Raw genomic sequence first — 24,726 nt, forward strand, 5'->3', positions numbered from 1 at the left:
ATAAGTGTTTCAATTGGATATCCCTCCCGTCATGCATAACTTCACTAGGGAGGCTGACCCTTGTTTTATTCTGCAATGGCTTACTGCATTATGCTGTCTCATTGTACGGGGCAAGTACCACACTCTGTTTTCTGTTTTGTACAGTGGAGTGTTGCACTGCGAGCACAATGTAACAAAGTAACGATCGGCAGCAGTGAAGTGCAGTTTTTAACCCCTGGCTGCGCACGGCCCAAAATCCCCAAAGTGTGCATCTGAAACATTCAAATGGAAGACACTCGGCTTCGACACGTGCAACAAAGAAATGATCCGGGGGAATTATCAGTAAAATAAAGGAAAATAAAGAAACTTAAAATGGTGTCATTACGGTTCATTTAACCAAGAAGAGTTCTTCTCCCATGTCTCTTGTCATTGTTCTAGTCCCCCCCCCACCCCCTTCTTATTGCTTGTTTAAATTGATGTGATTCAATGGGGATTAACATTACGGCGGCTATGTGTGGGACTTCAATAAATGTGGAATTAAAATGACAGCAAGCTTGTATAATGGAAACGTGGGTATCAAAAAAGGGTTTGTGCAAAATAGAAAGATGTATTTCTTCCAATGTGGCAGTCCTAGTTCTCCTGTAGTCTTAACCTGTTACAGTAGTGACCTTTTTGTCACCATGAAAAGTAAACCAGTAAAATAAAGATGGATTGATTTAGTAATTTGTGATTATTTCATTCAGAATGTGATTAAAAACAATACATATTAAAAAAGTGTGTTTTGGATGTTAAACCGAAGATTACATAGTTACGTTGTTGGAACATTTATAGAGAGTTCAAACTTTAATGCTCTAAAAGTTTGTATATTTGTAATTAGGGCAAAATACAAGTATTAGTAACCATACAATACAGTAACTGTTTCACTCAAAACATAAGAATGCTCTAGCTTGAACTAACTAACTTTATTTATTTTTCCATCTATCCCTGACAGATCATCAACAGAAAGTGCCTTTTCAAACCACATCCTACTTGAAGCTGCTTCAACAGTCTGTGTATCTCTTTAAAGCCTGCTTTCCCTCATTAGACGGTGCCCTCACCCAAGCCGTGACAGAAGATACCTCAACTGCAACAATTTGCCCTCCATTTCATTTCAGCCTGGCTCCAGCATTTAAAAAAGAAGTGGAAAGATTTACTGCGAGGGGAACGCTGCCAAAGCACAAAGAGCTGACGTAGTTTCAAAATTTAATCAATACCAGCAAGCAGTCTGCACACGATTAATATTCTATCAAGGAGTGCCATTGCATTGAAATAACTTTATTTCCAGCATTTGTGTCAGCGAAACAATCGAGGAAACTGGGACAGGTTTGTCAATCCACTGTGCCACTGAGCATGCACCTTTTTCCTGCCAGAAGCTTACAACTGGGACACACTGATTGATGAGTGACTGCTTGCTGATAAATCGTCTGTTCCCTACGCCACTGCCGAGTGGGTGTTTCAGTCTACCACCTGTGTTTTGAGACCTTAAGAAAAAAAACGGGGGAAAAATCTAAAAAACCTGAGCCGAAACTTTTACTGAATTAACATTTGTTCTTAGCATCGCCAGTGTTTTTAAGAAGACTTTTTCATTTTAAAACAAACCAACGAAAACAAACAAACCACAAACTAATTTTATTCTGTAAGCCTTCTGTTTCACTTTAAGAGTTTGATATGGCTTTAAACATTACTTCAATACGAGATACAAAATGGCTGACACTGGAAGTGTGCCGACAGTTTCAGAGGGGAACTTGTTCACGTACTGATGAGGAATGCAAATTTGCACACCCACCGAAGAGCTGCCAGGTGGAAAATGGAAGAGTTATTGCCTGTTTCGACTCACTAAAGGTAAGGAATGTCAGACACCAGTTTTATGTTTAAAGCTCATCGATCCACCCCCCCTTGTTTTTGGCAATGGCATAACCGAGATAAAGACCCAGATAGTCTGACCTTGCTGAAGTTGTTGCTGCTTTTCAGTGTGTCGCTGTGGTTCGGAATTTGAAAGCAGGCTCCAAAATTTGCTGCCAAGAGTGAATGTAGACACAGACTCTCATTTCAGTTTTTCTTTAGCCTCTGGATACAGATTCCACCCCCACCCCCGAACCAAGTGTGATAGCTATTGGCTGTATTGCATGTCTTGTTTCTCTTTTTTGTGTGTGTTTATTTTCATTTTAGAAGCTGTCAGCTCAAAGATGAGAGTTTATGTGGGAATATTTTTGACTTTTTTTGAGTTACCAGCTTAGGAAAGCATCATTTTGAAAATATTTAGAAAATTCAATGATAAATTACTTTTCAGAGGACACTAGAATAGATAATATGTATTTTGTATAGGCAAAGGGATAGATTTATCAGTTTCTGTTATAAATAAGTAACATGCTTTGTTTTGTTTTCAGGCTCGGCTTAAGGCTTTTTTAACATAAGGAAACAATTTGCATAACTTATGGTAAAGTTAGAAACTGCTAACATTTGTGACATTTAAAGCATTTCAGATTTCTTCTTCAGCACTCAGCTATATAGACTTTCTTTTTTTTCTTCTTATATTATGATTTTCACATACATATATAATGTCTTAAATAAATATATAGATGGGATTTTAATGTCACTAAATCATGCAGTGTCTTTCCTAGCACAGATATTCCACCATAATAAAACAGACAAGATAAATTGAAAGGAAAAGCCATTGAAAGGAATGTAGTCTCAAACGTAAAAATTGCTGTTGCTGTTTCAGTAGTTCTAATGACAAATATCGACCCAATACAAAAACGTGTTTGTCCCATTTCTTTAGCTCAGGAGTCACAGAACAGTTCAGGCTAAACTCTGATACATATAATTATTTCATATATGTATCAAAGCCCATTTATATGTATTACCCATTATTACCCGGTGTCATCCATAGTTTAGGCTGCACTGTAATGGGTTGGTACTGTCTGTCACAGAGTCTAGTCCATTAATTTAAGATGAGCAGCATAATCAGGAATTACCAGATGTGTATAGCAATGCCTTAAATTAAATGTAAATGTCCTATATATGAACACATTACTTTATTGTGTCATGTAACCCTTTCTGTTTAGCATCTGTGTAAACTGATCTTGTGTTTAAATCAGGGTAATAAGAATGTGTGTATAATTATAATTTTCGGGTAAATAAAAATAATATGGTACTTTAATGATAGTGACTTGTTTGAGAAATCGAGACCTTTTTTTCATTTCACAACACCCTGATAAATGGGAGTGAAAGTACATCAGGCCTTTATTTCAAAACACCAGTAAAATTGAACAATATTTAAGCCCTGTGTCCTGGTTTTGAACTTTGAAATCTGGTCACCCTAAATAATCTGCAGTGGGAGAGCTTATGTTTGCGCATGAATGCGTACTTCTGTAAATAGTTCTGTTACTGGAATATAGTATTGTGGTCACTGATAGAGCTGAAATACTGCACTCTGCCAGTGACATTGACAAATCATTAAATGATAGCTGGGCTAACTCTGTCACACGTGCTGTAGACTTTGGTCCCTGCTCCGGCCTAGATTGCCGTACATAAACCATGAAAATAGAAATAGGCAGCAGGCAGCCTGCAATAATGTCTGCACCATTTTGACACTGCGCTACCACAGTGCTGTTGATAAAGTCTTGTGAATAATTGTTCAAACATTTCTCGCCTGTCTTTTTGAAATGTATGGTCTCTATTCGGTGTAAATGAAATGGTTATGCTTTTGAAATTAGCTGTGAGGCAGTGTTGTGTTTTTCCCAGCAACCACATCAATCGAATGCTTGTCAGAAACCAAACCTGAATTCGTGTGGAAGGGAGCGGTGTAAGCATGGGGGAGTGTTTTAATGGCAGTTTGTTGTTGCTGCTTTGCACTGTCAAAATCAGTGACAGCTTAATGGGTTAAACATCCATTTCCTATTGTGCTTTGTCATTGTTCTTTTTAACCTCTTTGAACATGTGCTACACTTAACTCCTTTTAGGATCTTTGGTTTACAAAAGCAGTCTCACTATAATAGTGTATTCCCAACACAGGAACTCCTCATTTTAAATATTAATAATGTAATCAAATTTTAATTTGCAGTTATTCATTTGTTTTTTATGAAAGGAAATTGTATCAGTGTTATATCCGTTCTATGAGAAAGCAATAAGCGATGCTCCTCGCATTTAGTCTATTTCTCTTGTTTTTTAGTCCAGTCAAAGCTCAGTTTGGATTTTCCTGCTCAGTTCTGCTGGGATTATTACTGGTGCCGCTCTTCTTCTCACCTCACCAGCCCTGTCTGGGATTCGGCTTAATCCTCTGGGGACCTCTCTTTGCCTTTGCATCATGCTGCAGCCTGACTTCCCTGAATGATTAATTAAATGCATGATCTTCTGATCCACAGAGCCAATCTTAAACATTACCGAACGGCAGGCTGGTGTCGCAGAGAGCTCTTTTCAGAAAGGCATCTTAACATGAATCGGCAATTAAAACCACACAAGAATTCTTAGAAGCCGGTTTTTGATGAAAGGTCAACGGAAGACCTTAATATGCTATAATATTCCTTATTTACTTTTCATCATCACTCTTTAGTTGCAGTCAGGTAGTCCGAGAGGTGTCTTATTGTAGCTGGAGAGCATGAGATCATGGGCCTGTAATGCAGCCTAGCCATTAACCTTGGAAATTGACTGAGCTTTGTCAGCACAGGGCTGAGCAGCAGTGCTGAGGTCACTTCCTTTTTCGTCAATCCATTTCTGTTTCTGAATCTTTTAGACTTCTTCACCACTAACTGCATGCACAGCGGACTGTGTATATGTTTGACAATTGGGTGTGCTTTCTCAGTAAAGTTGGTCACAAGGGGAATTTACATGGATTGAATGGGAACTGGAACTGAAGCTGATATTAGAGTTGGTAGATTGGAAGTGAAATAACAGCAGCTGACTGCATCTTTAAAATAACCAACCCTGGTGCCACAAAATTACAGCCTATAGTACTTGAGCCTTTCTTTTTTGGATTTCTCCATGAAAACCTTATGAAAAGCGAAATCCATATCTCAATATCATTGAGTTGAACGGTACGATTTCTGAAGGGATGGTCCTTGGGACATCATAATTTCTTTGGTCCTGAGTTTTTGTGTTATCGCATGGTTGTGTCACATATCCTGAGTGTGTTTGATATTTCAGATCACACACACTGAATTTTTCATGGTCTAAAATATTAAGATCTTTGTTCAACCCTGACGATTCACAAACCATTAGCAGTAGCCAGGGGCTTCTGTCCACTACTTTTGTTAAAAGTAGTAGGAGTTAATTTTAGGATTTATTGATTTTCACACAAGATGTACAGTGAGGGGAAAAAGTATTTGATCCCCTGCTGATTTTGTACGTTTGCCCACTGACAAAGAAATTATCAGTCTATAATTTTAATGGTAGGTGTATTTTAACAGTGAGAGACAGAATAACAACAAAAAAATCCAGAAAAACGCATTTCAAAAAAGTTATAAATTGATTTGCATGTTAATGAGGGAAATACGTATTTAACCCCTTCGACCCTTGTTGGCAATCACAAAGGTCAGACGTTTCTTATAGTTGGCCACCAGGTTTGCACACATCTCAGGAGGGATTTTGTCCCACTCCTCTTTGCAGATCCTCTCCAAGTCATTAAGGTTTCGAGGCTGACGTTTGGCAACTCGAACCTTCAGCTCCATCCACAGATTTTCTATGGGATTAAGGTCTGGAGACTGGCTAGGCCACTCCAGGACCTTAATGTGCTTCTTCTTGAGCCACTCCTTTGTTGCCTTGGCTGTGTGTTTTGGGTCATTGTCATGCTGGAATACCATCCACGACCCATTTTCAATGCCCTGGCTGAGGGAAGGAGGTTCTCACCCAAGATTTGACGGTACATGGCCCCGTCCATCGTCCCTTTGATGCGGTGCAGTTGTCCTGTCCCCTTAGCAGAAAAACACCCCCAAAGCATAATGTTTCCACCTCCATGTTTGACGTTGGGGATGGTGTTCTTGGGGTCATTCCTCCTCCTCCAAACACGACGAGTTGAGTTGATGCCAAAGAGCTCGATTTTGGTCTCATCTGACCACAACACTTTCACTCAGTTCTCCTCTGAATCATTCAGATGTTCATTGGCAAACTTCAGACGGGCCTGTACATGTGCTTTCTTGAGCAGGGGGACCTTGCGGGCGCTGCAGGATTTCAGTCCTTCACGACATAGTGTGTTACCATAGTGTGTTGTTTTCTTGGTGACTATGGTCCCAGCTGCCTTGAGATCATTAACAAGATCCTCCCGTGTAGTTCTGGGCTGATTCCTCACCGTTCTCATGATCATTGAAACTCCACGAGGCGAGATCCTGCATGGAGCCCCAGACCAAGGGAGACTGACAGTTATTTTGTGTTTCTTCCATTTGCGAATAATCGCACCAACTGTTGTCACCTTCTCACCAAGCTGCTTGGCGATGGTCTTGTAGCCCATTCCAGCCTTGTGTAGGTCTACAAGCTTGTCCCTGACATCCTTGGACAGCTCTTTGGTCTTGGTCATGGTGGAGAGTTTGGAATCTGATTGATTGATTCCTTCTGTGGACAGGTGTCTTTTATACAGGTAACGAGCTGAGATTAGGAGCACTCCCTTTAAGAGAGTGCTCCTAATCTCAGCTCATTACCTTTATAAAAGACACCTGGGAGCCAGAAATCTTGCTGATTGATAGGGGATCAAATACTTATTTCCCTCATTAACATGCAAATCAATTTATAACTTTTTTGAAATGCGTTTTTCTGGATTTTTTTGTTGTTATTCTTTCTCTCACTGTTAAAATACACCTACCATTAAAATTATAGACTGATCATTTCTTTGTCAGTGGGCAAACGTACAAAATCAGCAGGGGATCAAATACTTTTTTCCCTCACTGTAAATGGTCTTTGAGCCTCAGCCTCTGTGGCTATACCTCCAAAGATGTGTGTGAAGGCTGGCAGTCCGACTTCATGTAAAAATCATTCTGTGTGATGCTGTGCATACATTGATAAAGTGAGCTTCCTTTCATCCCGCATTGGAGAGCGGTGAAGTGCGATCCATTCCTACTTCAGGCCTGGGCTTACTGGCTGATGTTGTTTTACAGGGGGATAAAAATGGCTGAACACAATACAAAAGAAACAAGCAAACAAACAAAACAAACACGTTCACCGTTGGGCCTTTCCCACCGACAGAGGTGCAGTATACAAAACAAAAGGCCTTATCAGCTTCATATTAACGATCATGTGACAAATTTTAAGGCACCCCGAATGCAGTGATAAGATTGGACAACCTTATGATGACACTTGTCTTATTAATCCAGGCATCGAGGGCAGCGTTTGAAAGAGAGGCTCCTTTGTTGTGACAAGTAAAAAGGGGGAGAGGGGTGGCTGTATCTGGCTGGAAAATATACAAATACCAGAGTCATGTGATGATGTCATGGTGCCTCTCATTGAATGGCCTGTTGTTTTTCCGTTTTGCCCTTTGCTTTCCCTCAAGTGCTCTCTGTGTTAGTGACACGTCCACTGTGACTTATCACTTCAGCTCATCACTTGCATAGACAGGCGCTGCAGTGATAAGCAAGAGCCGGTTGAGCACCATGCAGGCTTGGCTGAAAAGTAGAAGTGCCAGAGAATAGCTGGGTCCTTTTCCCGAATGTGTTTGCCAATACCTCACTGTTGAAATTGCTTTTGGCTTTAGTGTACAGGGCTGGTTTCAATGCATTCTTAAACATGTGGCCTATTTCTCTCTATACTAAAGTAGGCACTGAGATGCTCAGTCATAACTTAATTTGACCAGGACTAATGCTGCTTAAAAAGCATTGGCTCCATTCCCTTGCTAAATACTAGTGTGAGTTAGATGTACACTTCTCCTGGCTGGGTTTCAATGGGGTTATTCAAAAAGTTATGAGCACATGTACTTAAGCAATTGTGCCTAAATTGAATTTAGAGCTTAGAGAAATGTTCCAGATTCGGAAACTGGAATGTCAGTATTTCGTCAGTAGCATTGTTGTACACTGTGCTAAAATTGTATTTCTATTATACAAGACATGGTATCATTAATGTGAAAACCGATATGACTGGCTTCTAGTTACTGGTTCGTTATTTTATTGGTGCCATTTTTGGCCGTTAGGAATGTTGTCTCAAAACTGCACATCAGTGTTGATCTAAATATTAAAGCATTAAAAAAAAAAACATTGGGGGCTGATGGGACCAGGTCTTGACAAAAAATGTATGAATTCTCATTTAACAAAGGGTAGCCTTCCAGTCAACATGACACACAAATCCTATGTAAAATACTAAGAAAATTGTACTTGAAAAGCTCTCTCAACCATACAAGAAGACCATAGATTTAGGATTAAGGACTTCAGAGGTTATATGTGTCAAATGTTCGGTGGGAGAAAAAAATACTAAACTGCTTTTAAAATATTAAATCAGTCTTAGAAGCTTTTCTCTGGAGAGGTTCACTGCTTGTAAGCTCTTTGCAGATGTATGTGTTGTATGCAGCACTCGTAGCCTACATTTTGACAGTGCCCTCCTTATATGCATGTTTCCATTAGTCCTGCTCAGTGTGGTAGTCAGATCCACATTTGTGCAATTCTGTGAATTTTACTGACTCAGTCCCAGTACACACTGCGGGTGGCTCAGCTGCAACTTACTGCCAATATGTCTACTTTAAGATGTAGAATCAGCCAAAAACAAACATACAAAGTCTTGTCATAATAGGGTGCAGAGCTAGATATTGCATTGAATGTGCACATGCTATTATTTTCCAGAAATATTTCAGTCAACAGACAAGGGCAAAAAATGCTGTAATCCTTATCAAAGGTATAATTGCAAACTTTGTAAACACAAACAGCGTTGAGAGAAATCAAAGCAGGCAGTAAGCCCCTTGTGCCAGGTTTACAGCGTGTTCAACAAGGAAGACAGCAACATTGCTCTTGCGCAGCAGTTTTTAGGCGTCGTACTCCCATAGTGCCAAGAATCAGAGACGTCTGATGTCAAAGAGAACATTTAACGCTTTGTTGGAGTTTCCAAACCTCTCACCTTTTTGAGATAAGAATCCCATTGACACTAGTCAGTGTATGTGTATATATTATGCATATAAAATGTATTTATTTCATTATAATTTTTGGTGCAGATTTATTTCCCTGTTTTTCTCAGATTATGTTGTTCATATATAGTCTTGTTTTTGCCTCCAATTCTTCCTACATCCTTTCAGTTGTGCACACATGTATAGTGGAAACAGAGGTCACATTCTCCTCACTTCAGTTTTATGTGTTTTAAAGGATTCCCTTCTTCCCAATGGCATGAAACGCTGTCTGTGATCAGTTGCCATGGTGCCAGCGCAAATCATAAGCACAAGGTCATGTTATTTGTGTTCCGAGTCTCAAAAGAGAACATTCCTTTAAGTGGAAATTGATGAGTATTACTTTTTTTTCTGTACCATACTAAGTATTGTATGGCAATAGATCTCATTAATTTTCTTTTTATGCTTAGATACACAGTCAAAAAAACATTAAAAAATTGCAGGCTTCTGTCTTCAGCCTTTCGCAATGTGTAGTGCCAGCACAGAGAAATAACACAGAATTGTGTTTAGACCCCTGCAGAAGTGTTGATGTCAGTGAACCTTTTATTCTGAGGAGGTAGAGTTTAAGTAAAATATTGGCATAATGGGGATTGTCCGTATGGGCTGTAGAAGACACAATAAACAACAACAACAACAACAACAAATATATATGTATAATAGTGTAGATTGGTCAAATCTGAGCTACCATAAGGTATTGGAAAGAATGTTACAGTAGTAAAGAGAAGACGTATGAAAAACACAGGCTACCTTAAATCCTATCTTAATATATTTTAACAGTTCTTGTTAACTGTATTCAGTGGGGAATGAGCAGAATTTGCCACACATCACAGAACGCACCGTTAACTCTACATCTGAAGCGACACAAAAAATAGTACACAGCACAAACTGACTGTTTACTTTTGACAACTCTCTTGCTTCATTCCACTAATTATAAAGCACTATTCAGTCTAAAGATACTGGGTGAAAACAACACTGTGACAGTTGCAGATATAACCGTCATCTTAAAACTGTGCTGTCATTTTGAACATAGCTGTGCCATTCCCTAAGCACCATCTTTATTTTGTGATAGCAAATCAATGGCAGGACTGGATCTCTAGCTTTCTCTGTCTGCTCGTGTTGGGAGTGTCTTCTATACAAATGGGCAGCAATTGAAACGAAAGGTCACTGTAGTGTGACTTTCCCAGCACCGTGAAATTGACAACATTTGAATGAATTTAAATCGAAATGTATTTGGAAATCCCAACAACACTGAGTTGCGTGCGTCTTGTGTGGTTCAGTGAGGCCCTTGTTGACTTTTTGTTTGTGTAAGTCATCTTTAATAACTGCTCCAAACTCCATCAGAGTTTCCTCCAGTGCTACAGAAAAACAACAACTGCAACTAAGGAGATGCACAAGCCTTTAATTTCCTCGCAAGTCCTGGATTGAATTTAACCGAGTGGCACAACGGTTTCATCAACCCCCCCAACAGACTCTTCTTTGAGATTCTGATCCAGTCCTCTCCCAGGGAGTTGCGGGGAATGTTTCACCTACAGTACAGCAGGAAGGCCCAGTGCGGCGTACCCTGAGGTCATGCAAGAAACAATGAGACGTTGACTTGAGCTTAATGTTGAAGCTACTGAGGGATCAGCTTTGATGAGCTGGGGCAGCTTCTTCTCATTCCTGGCATTCCCGTTGTAAACACGCCAAACTTAATTTTGTCCATGTGATTTCACTTTTCTTCTTTGGGAACTGAGCGCAGACGCGGTGATCCTCCGCTTGGGTCTTGTGACTCAAACCCCCCCCCTCCCAAAAAATAATGATATGGGTGAGATTCGCTTGTGTGTTTCCCCCCTACATGTGGTGCTGCCAACTGTAAAGTGAAATCAATTAGCATGACTTTGTGGAGAGCTCTGCTTCGGTGGGCTGACCTGGTGAACTCTTGTGGTGTCAGGAGTATTGGGTTCTCGTTGGAGAATTCACTTGCACTCAGAAGTAGAAAGCAGTGCTTTTTTGGCTGTCAGTCACACTGACATGGGCGGGAGGCACAGTTTCTTGTGTGCGTATCCCCCCCGAGGCAGGAGAGGCTGCGACTGTGGAAATCTCCAACCAACAGCCAAGGTGGAGTAGGCTGCTGAGTCAGTCCAGGGCATCTGGTGTTGGAGTTAAAGTGTCTGCTCTTGATTTATTGACAGCCCTGTCCAGCTGTTGCTGATATCAGGCGGGTTAAAACTCGGCAGCTTTCGACGCCAGTGGATATGTTCCGGAGATTAAAAAGTCATTATGGGAGAACCCCAATTATCAGGAAACTAATTGGAACTATTGCCTGGGATGATAGCAGGCCAGCCCTCCAAAAGAGTCCACCACCAAAGCACAGAACTCATATTTATTTTCAGGGGCACATGCACATAGACTTCATGATCTTAAATAAAGGTGTACATTTGGTTTATACCCTTCTGCCACCAACATCTGAGTCAATGAACTCATGAAGTTGGGTATTTGCACACAATTCTTACCTTTTTGTCTGTCTTCTCTCCTATGTATTGGTTAATGGAAGTGACCAAAGGGAGTTGACACAGGGGTCCACATGCTTGTGTCTTGTGATCAACAATGTTGGCAAACTTCAGTACCATGACAGTCACCAGCTTCTTACATCATTTGTGTGCTGGAGCTGCTTGTAGAGTAGAGACGCAAAACAAGCACACTTACTTGTAATGGGTTCTGTGGTTGAGATGTTCCTGCAAGACAGCACAAACTGATAATCCATATTTAATCTAAAAACACAGTGTCAGAGTTTAGTGTGTTTGTGTCAGGGGGCCTCCTCTGTTCTCCGTTCTTGTTTTCCTGTTGCTACAGATAATAAAGGCATATTAATCAAAAAGGGATAATATCATCATTAATGTAATTTAATAATCTGATGTTTTATTAACAGCATGTTGTATATACCATGCAAATTCTCTTGGTTAATAATATCCAGAGCCAAAGCCTGCTTCAATTTATTTTCTACATTTTTTTCTCTCCCTTTATTACGTACTTGATGGCACTTATAAGTGAAATAATTTCAGATAATCTGTTTCCATCATTTTAATCCAATATAAAATAACGATAAAAGCTTTGTAAAAACAGGCATTTTATTGCAATGTTTACATTTCAATACAATTTCTCTGATGATCAAAAACATAACTTACATGGTACTGTCAGTGACGGACAAATCCAGCCTGTTTTTAATGTTGCTTCACTGTTACTTTATCTGTAGCATGCATGCTGTTCTTCTAGGATGCTGTTTAAATTTAATGAGAGCACACATTGAATGCCATGCAGATTTGTGCTTTGTGTTTTTCTTTATTTAAATGGTGATATCCACACCCTTGTTCTGTGTACAAATATAGTCACAGCAGACATTGCAGGTTTGTGTGAAGCCACTGTTTTATTTGACTGAATGCACCTCCTGTTCTACGGATACCCCCATCTCAGTGACCAGCTCCTTGTAGCACTAGTAGCAGTTATTTCAAAACTCTTTAGGAAAATATTATTGGCAATTTTCCATGATAAAAATAGTGTTTCAGGACATCACTTACTTTTTGTTATATATTGGAGAAGTCTTTCGGCCCCCATTTGTTTCTTTTTAAATCAACAAAAGAAGGACATTTTGTCTGGGCTATAAATCAGAATCTTGAAAGTTTTACCCCGATCACAGGTGAACAAATCCAGAGAACTTGATTAAAAAAGGTTAGGAAAGTGCCAGTGGATGTTTTAATGCTCCTAAACAGTAACTGAAAAGCACTGAACACATCTCTGCCCTGAGCTCCTGCTTTGTTAGAACATCATCTCATCCACAGTAATAAAGTCAGGCATCAGGAGTGCTGACCCAGGCCCACCTCACGTTCCTCCCAGCCTCCCATGTGTGACGGTCTTAAAGCAGCAGGTCTGCGGATGTCTGCACTGCACCCCCGTCCAAACCTCAATCGCTTCCTAGCTTTGTCACTTAAATTGCAGCATCTAGGACTCATATATATTTGAAGAACATAACTATCTCAACTATCTGTAGGCTTTAGCTACATTATTGTACTATAATTGATGACATATCAAACAAGCTCAGGATAAGACATTTTTTCATTTTGTTTTTCTGAATCATAATAAAGAATCCTGAAGACATAACATGTTCTAGTGTGTATTTTTATTCCACTCCTACTTTCCATTTACAGCACTGTTTCAACCTAAATGAAGTACAAACAAGTCTGGGGAGGAGTGGAATATAGTACCAGGTTTTCTTTTTTTTTTTTTTTTAATTCTGTCTGCTGCCGCTGACAAAATGAAGGCCTCATTTTTACAGACAAGTGCAGAACAGCAGCTGGGGCCGCTTAAAGAAAGTGTTTAATGAGCAGAGGGGGTTGTTAATTGGGCTTTGAAATCAGACTGCTTTTCTAATTAGTTGTTAACCTTTAAATCCCAGTTACAGAACACTTAATTTCTGACTGACTGCGGTGGTGAAATCGGCAATCATTTCAAAATGGTCCATTGTATGTACATGTTGAGTCAATAACCAAAGAGTTAAAGAATTTTCATCAGACATATTTCAATCCTGAGGTTAGAAAAACATATATGTATTATAGGAACCATAACACTTAACCAATAGCCTTGACAAGGAGATATAGTAACATCAGTGTGGCACAACAGCAAGCACAAAACATCGCACACAATCGGAGCAGTAGCTGCTAGCTTGGCCTTGTGCACCATGCAGAAGCTGCTCAGACACTGATGAAGTCTGCTGGTGTGTATCTCACACAGACACAGCAGTGTTGAGGAGAAACTGTCTAATTCCTCCATGTTTGGAGTATGCTTGTTTTAATATAGCAAGGCTTAGTGTTTGTAAAGTAAGCAAGAGCACTTCCCTGAAATATGAGACTACAGTATCCATATGAGGTTGAGATATTTGCTCACATTGATGTGAGTCAGACCTGTCATCTGAAGGCTTATGTGAGAAGTCTTATGAAGTTCTTATGAGGTTCCCAGACGACTGTGTTGACAGCCATGAGATGCATTCAAAGCAAGAACATTAATGGATTACTGATTGCAGAGCTGTTTGAACTGCTGTCAGCATGATGTTTCTCTGCAAAAAACAACTGAACTTTTTCCCTTCAACATTATTCAGACATGTCTTAGAAAAAAAAAATGCCATAGGTTTTGCCATGAGTTTTTTGTGTGTTTTACATTGAAGAATTAATGAATCCATTTCATATGAGCTCACATCATCATCTGTAATTTTAAATCTTCTGCATTTGGATTTGTTAAATAAGTAAAGTTAAATAAGTGCTGGTCAGACACTTTATTACAAGTGCATAAATTCTTTACAGCAGGTATTTTACATCTTCCAACAGGCCACTCTGCTCTCATGACCTCAAAAACAGTTTCATAATGATCTCAGTATAATTACTTCTGCTGTTTTGGGAGCACATACACTAACCTCCTGATCACTGACTTTATGGTATATATTTACAAAGCAAAAACAATGTCTAAAGAACGGAGAGCTGTGGAATAACACAGAGGACTGATTTTCTTGTTGATAAGCTAGCACAAATCCTTCAAGTTTTATCAAGATAATCCTGTAATGCAGGGATTACATTTTCAAAGTACTGTATTTTTCATGACTTTTAACTACTCTTTAATTTTGAAAAAGGAAAAGTGTTTCTGCTGGGGATTAATTCATTTATATTGCCTTCCTTCAGTTTGACACAAGTGTGTGTGTGCTGTACACTAAATGATTTTTCAGAAAACTATTTCAAGAGCAAGACAGTTTAAAATGTTAAAACACGAGCAGAGAAACGGGATGCAGTGGTGCCGCTGGGCTGTCACAGCATATGTCTTGCTTTTCAATGAAATGGGCACACTGAGGTCAGGACAACCAGAAGGTTCTTTTGAGCTGGCATAGGTTAGGGGCAAAAGTGAAATGAGTTCCAGTGCTGCCAGCCAATTTCACACTGAACAGATGCCTGCAACACTGAACTGCCACGACAGGTGGTGACACTAATTGGCACTTCATATACCATTGGACACTCAAAAGAGCAAAGAGGAGACGGAGAGAAGGAGCGAAAGAGTGAGAGAGAACTTGTGCCATTTGTAAGCGACTGTACTCTTGTTTCTTGAAGAGAGATTTTTGGGGAGTTCACTACATTTCTATTTATAAAAGTGATATATCCTGAACCCTATGCTTTTCCTTCTTGCATAAGTGTAATTTAAATGTGTTTATTATTATTATTTTTAGATTTATTTTCCTTGGATTCCTTATTGGGTGCGATAAAGGTGTTTGTAGTTGTGCTCTGAATCTCTGAGTCATTCTACTTCACCTATTACTCATTTCCTTTAATCCAGCACTTCTTTAAACTTGAAAGAATAGATACAGCCTCAATCCTTTAAGATAAACACTTTCCCTTTGTAACTGAGCTCAAAAGGCTATAAATGACATCAGCTGATCAACTGAAAATGTCACTGAAGGTCACGCTTTATCTGGGAAAAATAGGTAGTGTAATAAAAGGCAGTTTCAATGTCTGTCGCTTAAAGCATATGCAGTGTCCCTTCCCTGTCATAGCTGATTTGCTAATATTGTGCTAGGGACTGCAATAATTACATATATTTAGCCCAGACCAGATTTCTTCCAGTAAAATATGGGAAAAGGGGGATATTGTGGTGAAACTAGTGTTGAGCATTCTACAAAGGGGGAGAAAAAAAGGGGGAAAACATATGGGACTGAAAATGAAGAAAAAAAAGACAAGAAAACCTGGCCTGAACAGCATTTGGCACAGCTCTCTGATGTTAATTGCGCTGTGTTGGCCTAATGTCTGTATAGATTCTGTCCTCTGATTAACTGAGGTAATAAAGGCGACAACTTCCAGGCTTATCTTGTTAGTTAATTAAACGTAACATTTGGGCATGAGTTATTGTCGGTTGCTTTCCCTACGCAGCGTCTCTGCTCCGTCATGTTTGAAAATGAATTAAATAATACATTGTGCTAATATAGTACCACAGTGTACATTTAGACAGTGTCCCAATAAGGACATGCAGTCAATATTTTCTTAGGTACACTGGTGTTTTATAAATTGTAATTGTGTAGTATTGCCAGTTGATTATCCAAAGCATCCAGAGACAGTGTTAATGCATCACCACAATTTGTATTTTCTTTGTTTACATCCTGACAAGTTTATAAACTCATAAATTATGTTCAGGGCACTGTCCTTAAAGGTCCCACCTAGACGGTCTCTCCAAGGTGTTCTCTTGGAGCCACAAACATTTTTTGGCAGCAGTTTGTACAACAATAGGCAGAATCAATGAGAGGAAGGTCAGCAGTTTGACACGTAATGGGATAGATTTCCCTATCAAATCAAAACTGCTAAATACAACACCACCACAAATCTGCACAGCAACAATTAAAAAGCTGTTGACAAAGCAGCTAAGCACATGAAATGTGGACACGATGGGACTCCTCTAGCTGTAAAGCGTAATTACAGCCTGCCATCGGAAGTAATTAAATTTTAAGATTTTAATTTGGCAGTAAAGAGACAAATGAAAAGGCAGTAGCCCATGGTAATTTCTAATGTACACGGCAATGTATTGATTATTTCAATGAAGAAAAGGGACATATTTTGTTATCTTGCCAATAAGGGTTTGCGTATATCTTCCGGAGGGAATAATTTGAACAGAGAATTAAAAATTATTAATTAAAAGCAGACAAGAAATATGATAAATTGTTAATGAATTTTAAAATACAAATTTTACTATGGCATGCTTTATATATATAATTACCCATTTTTTTTGTTACCCCAGTTTTATGATTTCATTTCCTCCTGTTAATTATATTTTATTAGTTATTAAAAAATAGTTTAACATTAAATTACTGTTAATTAAAAAACAAATTGTATTTTCTGTGCAAGATGTAAAAGGCAGCTCTGAATTTCAACAATTTAGTAGAACAGACTATAGCACTGGTATCCTTATTTCAAAGTTAAAAAGGGCAAGAGTAATTAACCAATGGACAGCTGACAGAAACAAATCATAGTTAAGAAGAACTTGGAGAGTAAAATGGCAGCCACACAGTAGAATTTAAAGACACTGAAACACAGTAGCAGTGGCTTATAAAACAACTTTCCCATTAATATGGATATTCTACCAAAGTCAATTATGCAAAACATCTGAAGATATATTAACAGCTGTTGGTGTTGAATCAGATAATCTGCTACTCATGAAGGAGGTTTATTATTGTTTTGGGCTATACAGCTGGGACCAAATGTAAACCATTTGTGTGATAGGTGGCATCTCTGTTTGTTCACATATTGGGAAAACCGTGCATTCGGAAATCTGATGCTCTCGATGCTTTTCCTCCCCTCCTTACAAAAGGCCATGTGCCGATGAATGTGTTTGCAGCTCATGATGATGTTGAGTCAGCTGTGTAAAAAAGTGTCAGACAGCAACCTGCAGCTGACAATGTTGTGAGATCTATAAAACATTGCTGATATTTAATTATGAGCATCGTCATGGCATTTTGTTCGGATTGGGAGGAGGCGGATATGGACAGAACACTGCGGGAGCTCTGTCAGTACTCATCTCCCTTTTATTCAGAGTCACACTATGCAAGGTTGCCATTGTGCGCGTACGTCAGTCGCAGGGAATTGTGGGTCCCTGTTTGTGTCTCAGCTGTACCTTTGCACCTTGGGCACATTCAGACACTTGTAAAACCTTGGCAGAGCTGTGGCAGATGCTCTGTCTGATGCCCCCGCCCTGTCTGAGCCTTTGTTTTCAAAACTGAGCTGATTTGCAAACCTTGAACAGTCGAGTTGCTGCAATCGACAAGCACGTCTTCGGAGCTGCGTTTGATGAGATGAGGATGTGCTAGTGGGATTTTTCAGATGAGTGTTGTGTATTTCCTCTGGTTAGAATAATGTGAATGCTGTTTACTAAGCTTTACTCAGCGTATAACTTTCCGTGTCTCTCTCTTGGTTGTTCGAAATGTAGTACAAGCTGAGACCTCACAGAAAGTGTCTTCTGCAGCATTTTCTCCTGTAATAAGACAATCTTACCCTTTCTTTTTTATAACTACCTTTCAACTTGACCTCCCTTTTGAGTTTCACACTAACCATCTCTATTTTTGTCGCCGTTCTTTGCAGTATTGATTTTCATTTTACGCACTGTCTGGTGTTGCACTTTGATATAGAGACACATCGTCCCCAGACTATCTAATCCCAACATACTCTTCTATGATTCCCTAGTCCAAACTGCATTATATCAGTGGATTATATATTGTGGAATAACATCTGCCTGGGATTGTTTACCATCTAAATGTGTTATATTGTTTTGGAAAGTTGAACTATATTGGCAAGCACAATTACAAAACCACTATCTTTCAGTAGTCCAACTAAGAAATGAAAAGTATACATAAATTGTTGGTTATGATAAAATGTATTAACCATTTCCAGCATGGACATTTGTCTACAGGCATAGTATAGTACCCTTGTGTTGAACAGTGGTTTGTGGATTGACTGTATGGAGAATGTACAGCAATACACTGCTAAATATCTGTATTGAGTTCATTTTAATGAGAAGAGCCAGGAGTAAAATGCCTTCCAAACATAATCCTCTGTTGCATTTTCCTTTGAGGGGCACTCAATACAAATTCATGCAAATCAATACTGTATTTGCAATGTTCATTACCTAGCTATATAACTGTGGCTCCATAGCTTTGGCAACTTAAAGTATATGCTTATAAACTCTAAATATAAGGTGGTTTGAATGCCACTCTGATTATACTGTAACACACATGGCCTTGGAGCGGATCCAAGGTGCACAAAGCCCATGATTACTCTCACCAGTGGGTCTGAATCTTCTGACCATGTGGTGGCACATGTGGCTGGGGTGTGGCACATTGTTGTTTGTTTCCCAGCACCTACTATCTGCCCCCTCTAGCGTTACAATACTGGGGAAATACTGGCTTAACACACAAAGCGTTCTTGCTCCATTCGAAATGGCTGGACACTGGATACAGAAGGATTTCTTTAACTGGACTACTTGATATAGATACACAGAGCTTTTTGTATCCAAAGATGTGATTTTATTTGAGATCACTTTAAAGGCATTGCCTCATTTGAGATTCCTCGTTTTAAATGCTCTCGGGAGACGGCATTTAAAGCGTGGATGTCTAAAAGATTGCAAGAGCTTGCAGCCCACCTAAAAATGATTTTACAAGAAAATTATGTAACAACAGCTTTTTTAAGGTTGTGTTTTGCAATGTATTAATAATTGATGCTGCAGTTTTTACCCCACCACCACACCCAGTAAGCACCTTTGAACAGAAAAACAAAAACAAAAATATAGGCCTATATATATTGCAGGAGGAGAGCAGGAAGATGAATCTGAAAATTCGATTTGGAATGACCCAGTTGAAAAGCACTTTCTAGATGGGCCCAAATAAAATTGCAGGAACTTAACTAAATTAGTCAGACATTCAGAAATGGATGATTTTTATAAAGCAGGATGAAGCTCTTGAAAATCACAGCCCGAGATCTTAGCATTTGGATGATGCAGCACGGGTCCTAGCTGTGGCAGCAGCTAAAGTGCATTTGAGTGATTCTCATCCTCCTGGATACAGGCCTTAGTGGTTTGCAGATCATTAGAAGTACATACAAGTGCAGGATCCATTTGAGAGACGTCAGACTGATGTTAGTTCAGGTGCTGCCGAGCCCCAGGGATGATGAAGAATGTTGTGTCTACCACACGCTCATAAGTTAATATCCCTGGTTCATTTCCAGGATGAAACGTGTTTGAGACATCAATGAATCTTGCAAAATAGCCGGAATTGTATAATTTAAGGGAGTGTGGATTTTGAGAAGCTAGCTGTTACCAAGGGGGATCTCTCAGTCTCTCAGCCATGCTGTTGAGATTCCATCATGACAAACGATGCAAAGTGGACATAATAGATTTGTATAACTTCTGCTATGGCTGTCAATTCTTGCTTAGGTTGGTTTTGCTCACCATCAGAAAATCTCTTTGTTATTAGTTCTGAGTGCGACTCAGTTAAAATACAAGGGGCTTGCTATGAAATAACCAGTTACTGTGCAAATCGAGGGAGAGATGCTTGAACACCAGCTCTTGCATATTAATCACTACAGTGTCAGCAGTTGTGTTGGTAGCCCATCTGTAGGATTACTGGTGGTGAAACAAATGCATACTAATTATTACTGGGGAAATATTGAAACAAGTATTAAATTAATTTAATCAGAGGATTTGAGCATATAGGCTCTGAAGATATCTGGAAATCTTTAGGATGATTATTTAAGCTGGCTGTGTATGGTGGTGGAAAATAAATAAAACCGAAATAATATGTTATCAAGCACGTGTACAGCTAAGAATATAGTGTAACACACACTGAAAGCTTTGAGATGAAAAGACCTCAACTTCCAATCTTGGAGACAGAAATGTGTGTGATGAATGCCTGTCAGTACCAGATGTCTCGCTGCCCAGTACTTACTTGCAACTGGGACAAATTGTATATCCTTCAGCATTCAAGCTTTCATATCTGATACACCTGTTGTTTGTGAACAGCGAACTGGCAACAGTTGAAGTGCTAACTGAGGACAGGGAATTTGGTGCAGTGCTACATGTTTACATTTCTTCTTTTAATCTTCTGTGTTAAGCTTTAGTGTTGTACTCAAAAGAGGTGCAAATTGTTTTTGACAATTCGCATTCAACCAATTAAATCCAGGTCTCCGAACTCTCCGGCAGAGTAGGAATCCCAAATACATTGCTAAACATATTTTAAGTGAGTTTAAATGCAAATTCTGCTTTTAAAATACTTCAAAATCATTCAAAATGCTAACGAGAACTGACTGCAGTGCAATATTGTCCTTTTACATGTAGTTACCTCGTCCAATGAAATTTACAACTAAAGAAATAAATGGAAAAGTTTCAAAATACCGGACTGAACTCTATGCTACAGCAGCAGAAACCAAAAAATGCCAAGTGTTTCATAAGTTAAACAGCAGCTACATGAGGAATGTGGTTTTGAGGTATCAACAAAATTATCAGACTACAATGAAATCAAAAGGTATTCAGTGGTCAGATTGCTAGCAAGAAACCCTTTCCACAACAAGATGAAAATGTCAACTCTTGCCAGAAATGACCTTCGAAGAAACAGATGGCTGAGATGGGGAATTGATGACGTGAAGTAAGCCATGGGAAGGATTTAAATGGGAGTCTCTCCAGTCCACATTGAGACAAGGAGGAGGCTATCTTTGGGGTTTATTGGCAACTTTAGCTACTGGTGAAAAGATAATAGGAGGCAAGGAATGGCAAAATGTCCTTGGATATTCTACAGTGGAATCTGAAGGAGCCTGCTAGGTATTTAATCAAATGAAGTGTCTATTCCAGGAAGACGGGATCTTAAACACACTCTTCTAAACTCGTACAAGGCTGGAAATAGAAACGACAGTGGGCTGACTGACAGATTGAACCCCCCTCAGTCGCCAGGTTCCAATCATTTGCACATTTGTGGGATGAAAAAGTGGTCTGAGTCTTGCCCTTTCCCCAGGGCAGGGCACCAGTATCTCGGGTACACTCCCTGGCATGGACAGCAGACTCTCAGTTACCCCTGATTCTATCGCCAGAAGGTCTCTGCTTCCTGGTCTTCTGCATGCCAACCCTTATGAGTGTCTATATATAATATTATACAGATAATAAAATAAAATATAGTATACTATACTTTATATATATATAGCCTTTCAACAGATGCAGTTGGCTTTATTATAATTATTATTATTGTTGTTTCTGTTACTGTTACTATTTATAGCAGATGCATCTGCCATGTCTATTAACCCAAGGGTAGGACATGGGACCTGCATGGTGGCATCTTTTGAGTGATTTAAGGCAATTAGAAGCATTTTCTCATATTCCAGCTCTAGCATTAGACATCACGATCCTAATCGGTTTCAGGGCATGCTGGAAGCTTTTAACAGCCAGCAGGATAATCAAGCATATGTCTACAGTGTCTTTACATTTGATTGAACAGATACAATTTTTATTAATGGATAACATGAGCCTTGTGGAATGATGCAGGGAGCTGGAACAGCATTTGTGAGGTTTGAGGTCCATTGCGCCTGGCATCATGGAATAAAAGGAGTCTCTGTATTTGTGCACCGAGTTTCCTTACACTTTTTGTAGGAGCTGGGAAATTCCCTTGGGTTCCATCGCCATTATAGGCTTTGGAGTTTATAAGCATTCCTCCCCTTTCTGTTTTAGTGCCTGAGCTCTTGTGGTTACTGCCACACAGTACTCTAATGCACTGTATTCACGTCTTCTTTTGGCAGACTTGAAAGAGATTCTGTAGTAATGCAATTTTGCAGTAATTTAAGTCACTGGAACCCCTTCTCCGTGTGGTGCTTGGGTGGCATTCTTGCAGTCTCATCCTACACAGGCCAGGGATGACTACACTTCCCAGTAACCATAGTAAAATGTATTATTTTCAATTACAATAACATACTCCAGTAAGTAATTTTAGTTGATTAAGTCGGTTTGATTGAGTGAGAATTATTTATGTAATTGATTTTCAGATTACTACCTTTAAAGATTACTTTTTTGTCCTTGGAGAAGGCATATCTTGCAAATGCCTTGTAGATTATGTTTAAGTCAAGACTTAAGTCACATGTTTTCTGTAATTTGTTTGATCTTAATTGTATTTTAAATATTCAATTAAATGTATTTTCGTGTACAGCACTTTGAGCTGCTTTTAGTATGAAAGGCACTATATACATAAGTATTATTATTGTTATTATAGAAACTGGAGATACATTAGTATTAGCATACCTACATCATGGCTGATATGTAGACAAAAGAGCCTAGCACTAGCAAGGTTTATAAATGTTTGTATTCATCATCATCAGCAGCAGTCAGAAATGCCAGTGTCATAGTACCAGTACTGGGTGTTGTTCTTCAGAGTGAACAGAGAGCCTGTGTTGTCAACAGCTGCAAGAAAACCAACTAGCCTACAACCTTAAATAATTCATCCTCTCTCCCTTAGCATGAGTAGAAGACAAATGGCACTGTTAATTTAGGATTTATGTTCTTTAAAACAGTGGACGAAGCAACAACAAAACAAAAAAACACTCACTACCTTTGTCCAGCAATGCAGCCAGACTGAGGCTGGGATTAAATCAAAACGTTGACCCACCCGCTAATAGAAAACTACAGAACTGTACTCAGTTGCAGCTTCTTTTTTAGTAAGAGGCTAGTTTCTTCTAATCATACATGTAACTGCTATGATGTACAGGTTTGTAGTTTGCTATTAGTGTGTGGCTCAAAGTTTTGAGTTAATCCAGCCCTGAGTCTCTTAGGTTATGGTTAGGTTAGGTTAATAAGAGGAACAATTACATTTTTCTGAGTAAAACTATGGTCCCATAAAAAAAAGAAAAAAAAAGAATATATGCAAATGGTCAATCCCCCATAAGGACAAAATAAAGACAGAAAATAAAAACATCCTGCTCTTGAATGCATGCACTGCCTCTGTCCCTTAGACAAATATAATACTTTTCAGTCTCCACAAAGTCAGCAAATAGTTAAACAAGAAGTGATTTGTCAAAATAAAGTAAAGACTATGCACTTACACAAGCTCAACAGCACCTAAAAAAACACCTTATATAAATGTATTTTGTTCAGACATGCTTCTGTGTAGGAAGTTAGGGTTCTGTAACTACTTTACCCGTACTCTCCTATCCGAAGATCTAGTGTACTCGCTTAACAAAACATTGGCATAGAGCTATTTCTTCTAAGGTGCTGTATAAATATCAAATTAAGCATTTTTTTGAAGTCAGTTGCTTTCATAATATTGCAATCCTACCCTTGGAGAGTGAAGTCTTCCACATACATTGATTGAAATGAATATGAATTATGAAACAGAAACCCAAGAGAAAGACATTTCTGATCTGGTTCTGAAATCTGAATGAGTTTAAAAATGTTTTGATATGAACTACAGACTGCACAAAAGCCATTTTCATTTTTTCATTATAAAATGTATTTTTGGCAGATTGTGCTCCCTTTGTTTCTGTTGTCGTCCACACATTGTATTCAACTCAAAATGTTTAAAAGAGTAAAAATAGTCTCTTTAATCTTTTGTGCTTGTTTTTTTAAGCAGAAAGAAGCTCTTTCCAGACTACTCAGTTCATTGCTACAACATTTTTTTTTTTTTTTTAGGAGAGTATTTTGTGAATGAACATTACAGATTGTGACAGAAGTAATAAGCAGGACAAACAAGCATGGTATAAAGAGTGCTATATGGCTGACTGCTGGATTATTTTGAATGGACTTGTGGTTGAACTGTTTTACAACAAAAAGACTGAGAACTTAATTTGAAGAGATTCAACACTTTGACAAGCTCAGGGCCATTTTCTGGCCACTCAGCTTTTTCTTTAAGCCTCTTTCAGTTCAGTATTTTTAAGCCATGTCTATTTTATTAAAATGCAGTTCAATAAGCCCAGCTTGTGGGGGACTGGACAAGCTTCCTCATCCCTCTCCTCACCCACCCATGATTAACCACTAACCTATTGAACCCATGACCATTAAAATCCTTTGTTGGTAGTGAATTGTGTTCAGGTTACTTGTCTTTGGACCGTTCTTGAGGCTACATGTTGTGACCA

At 39.0% G+C, this 24,726-nt stretch overlaps 1 protein-coding gene across 16 annotated transcripts in view; it reads left to right on the forward strand.

Moving 5' to 3' along the window:
- Window positions 1-24,726, forward strand: part of mbnl2 (muscleblind-like splicing regulator 2) — a 73,722-nt gene that overhangs the window by 20,507 nt on the left and 28,489 nt on the right. For all 16 annotated transcript variants that reach the window (XM_066706719.1, XM_066706722.1, XM_066706718.1 and 13 more), the window contains exon 2: window positions 971-1,860. In XM_066706719.1, the coding sequence (XP_066562816.1) occupies window positions 1,687-1,860 (174 nt within the window). In that variant the 5' untranslated portion in view covers window positions 971-1,686. The remainder of the gene's footprint in view (window positions 1-970; window positions 1,861-24,726) is intronic.

The sequence above is a fragment of the Amia ocellicauda genome, chromosome 6, assembly GCF_036373705.1.
Source record: "Amia ocellicauda isolate fAmiCal2 chromosome 6, fAmiCal2.hap1, whole genome shotgun sequence".
NCBI classification, from domain to species: domain Eukaryota; kingdom Metazoa; phylum Chordata; class Actinopteri; order Amiiformes; family Amiidae; genus Amia; species Amia ocellicauda.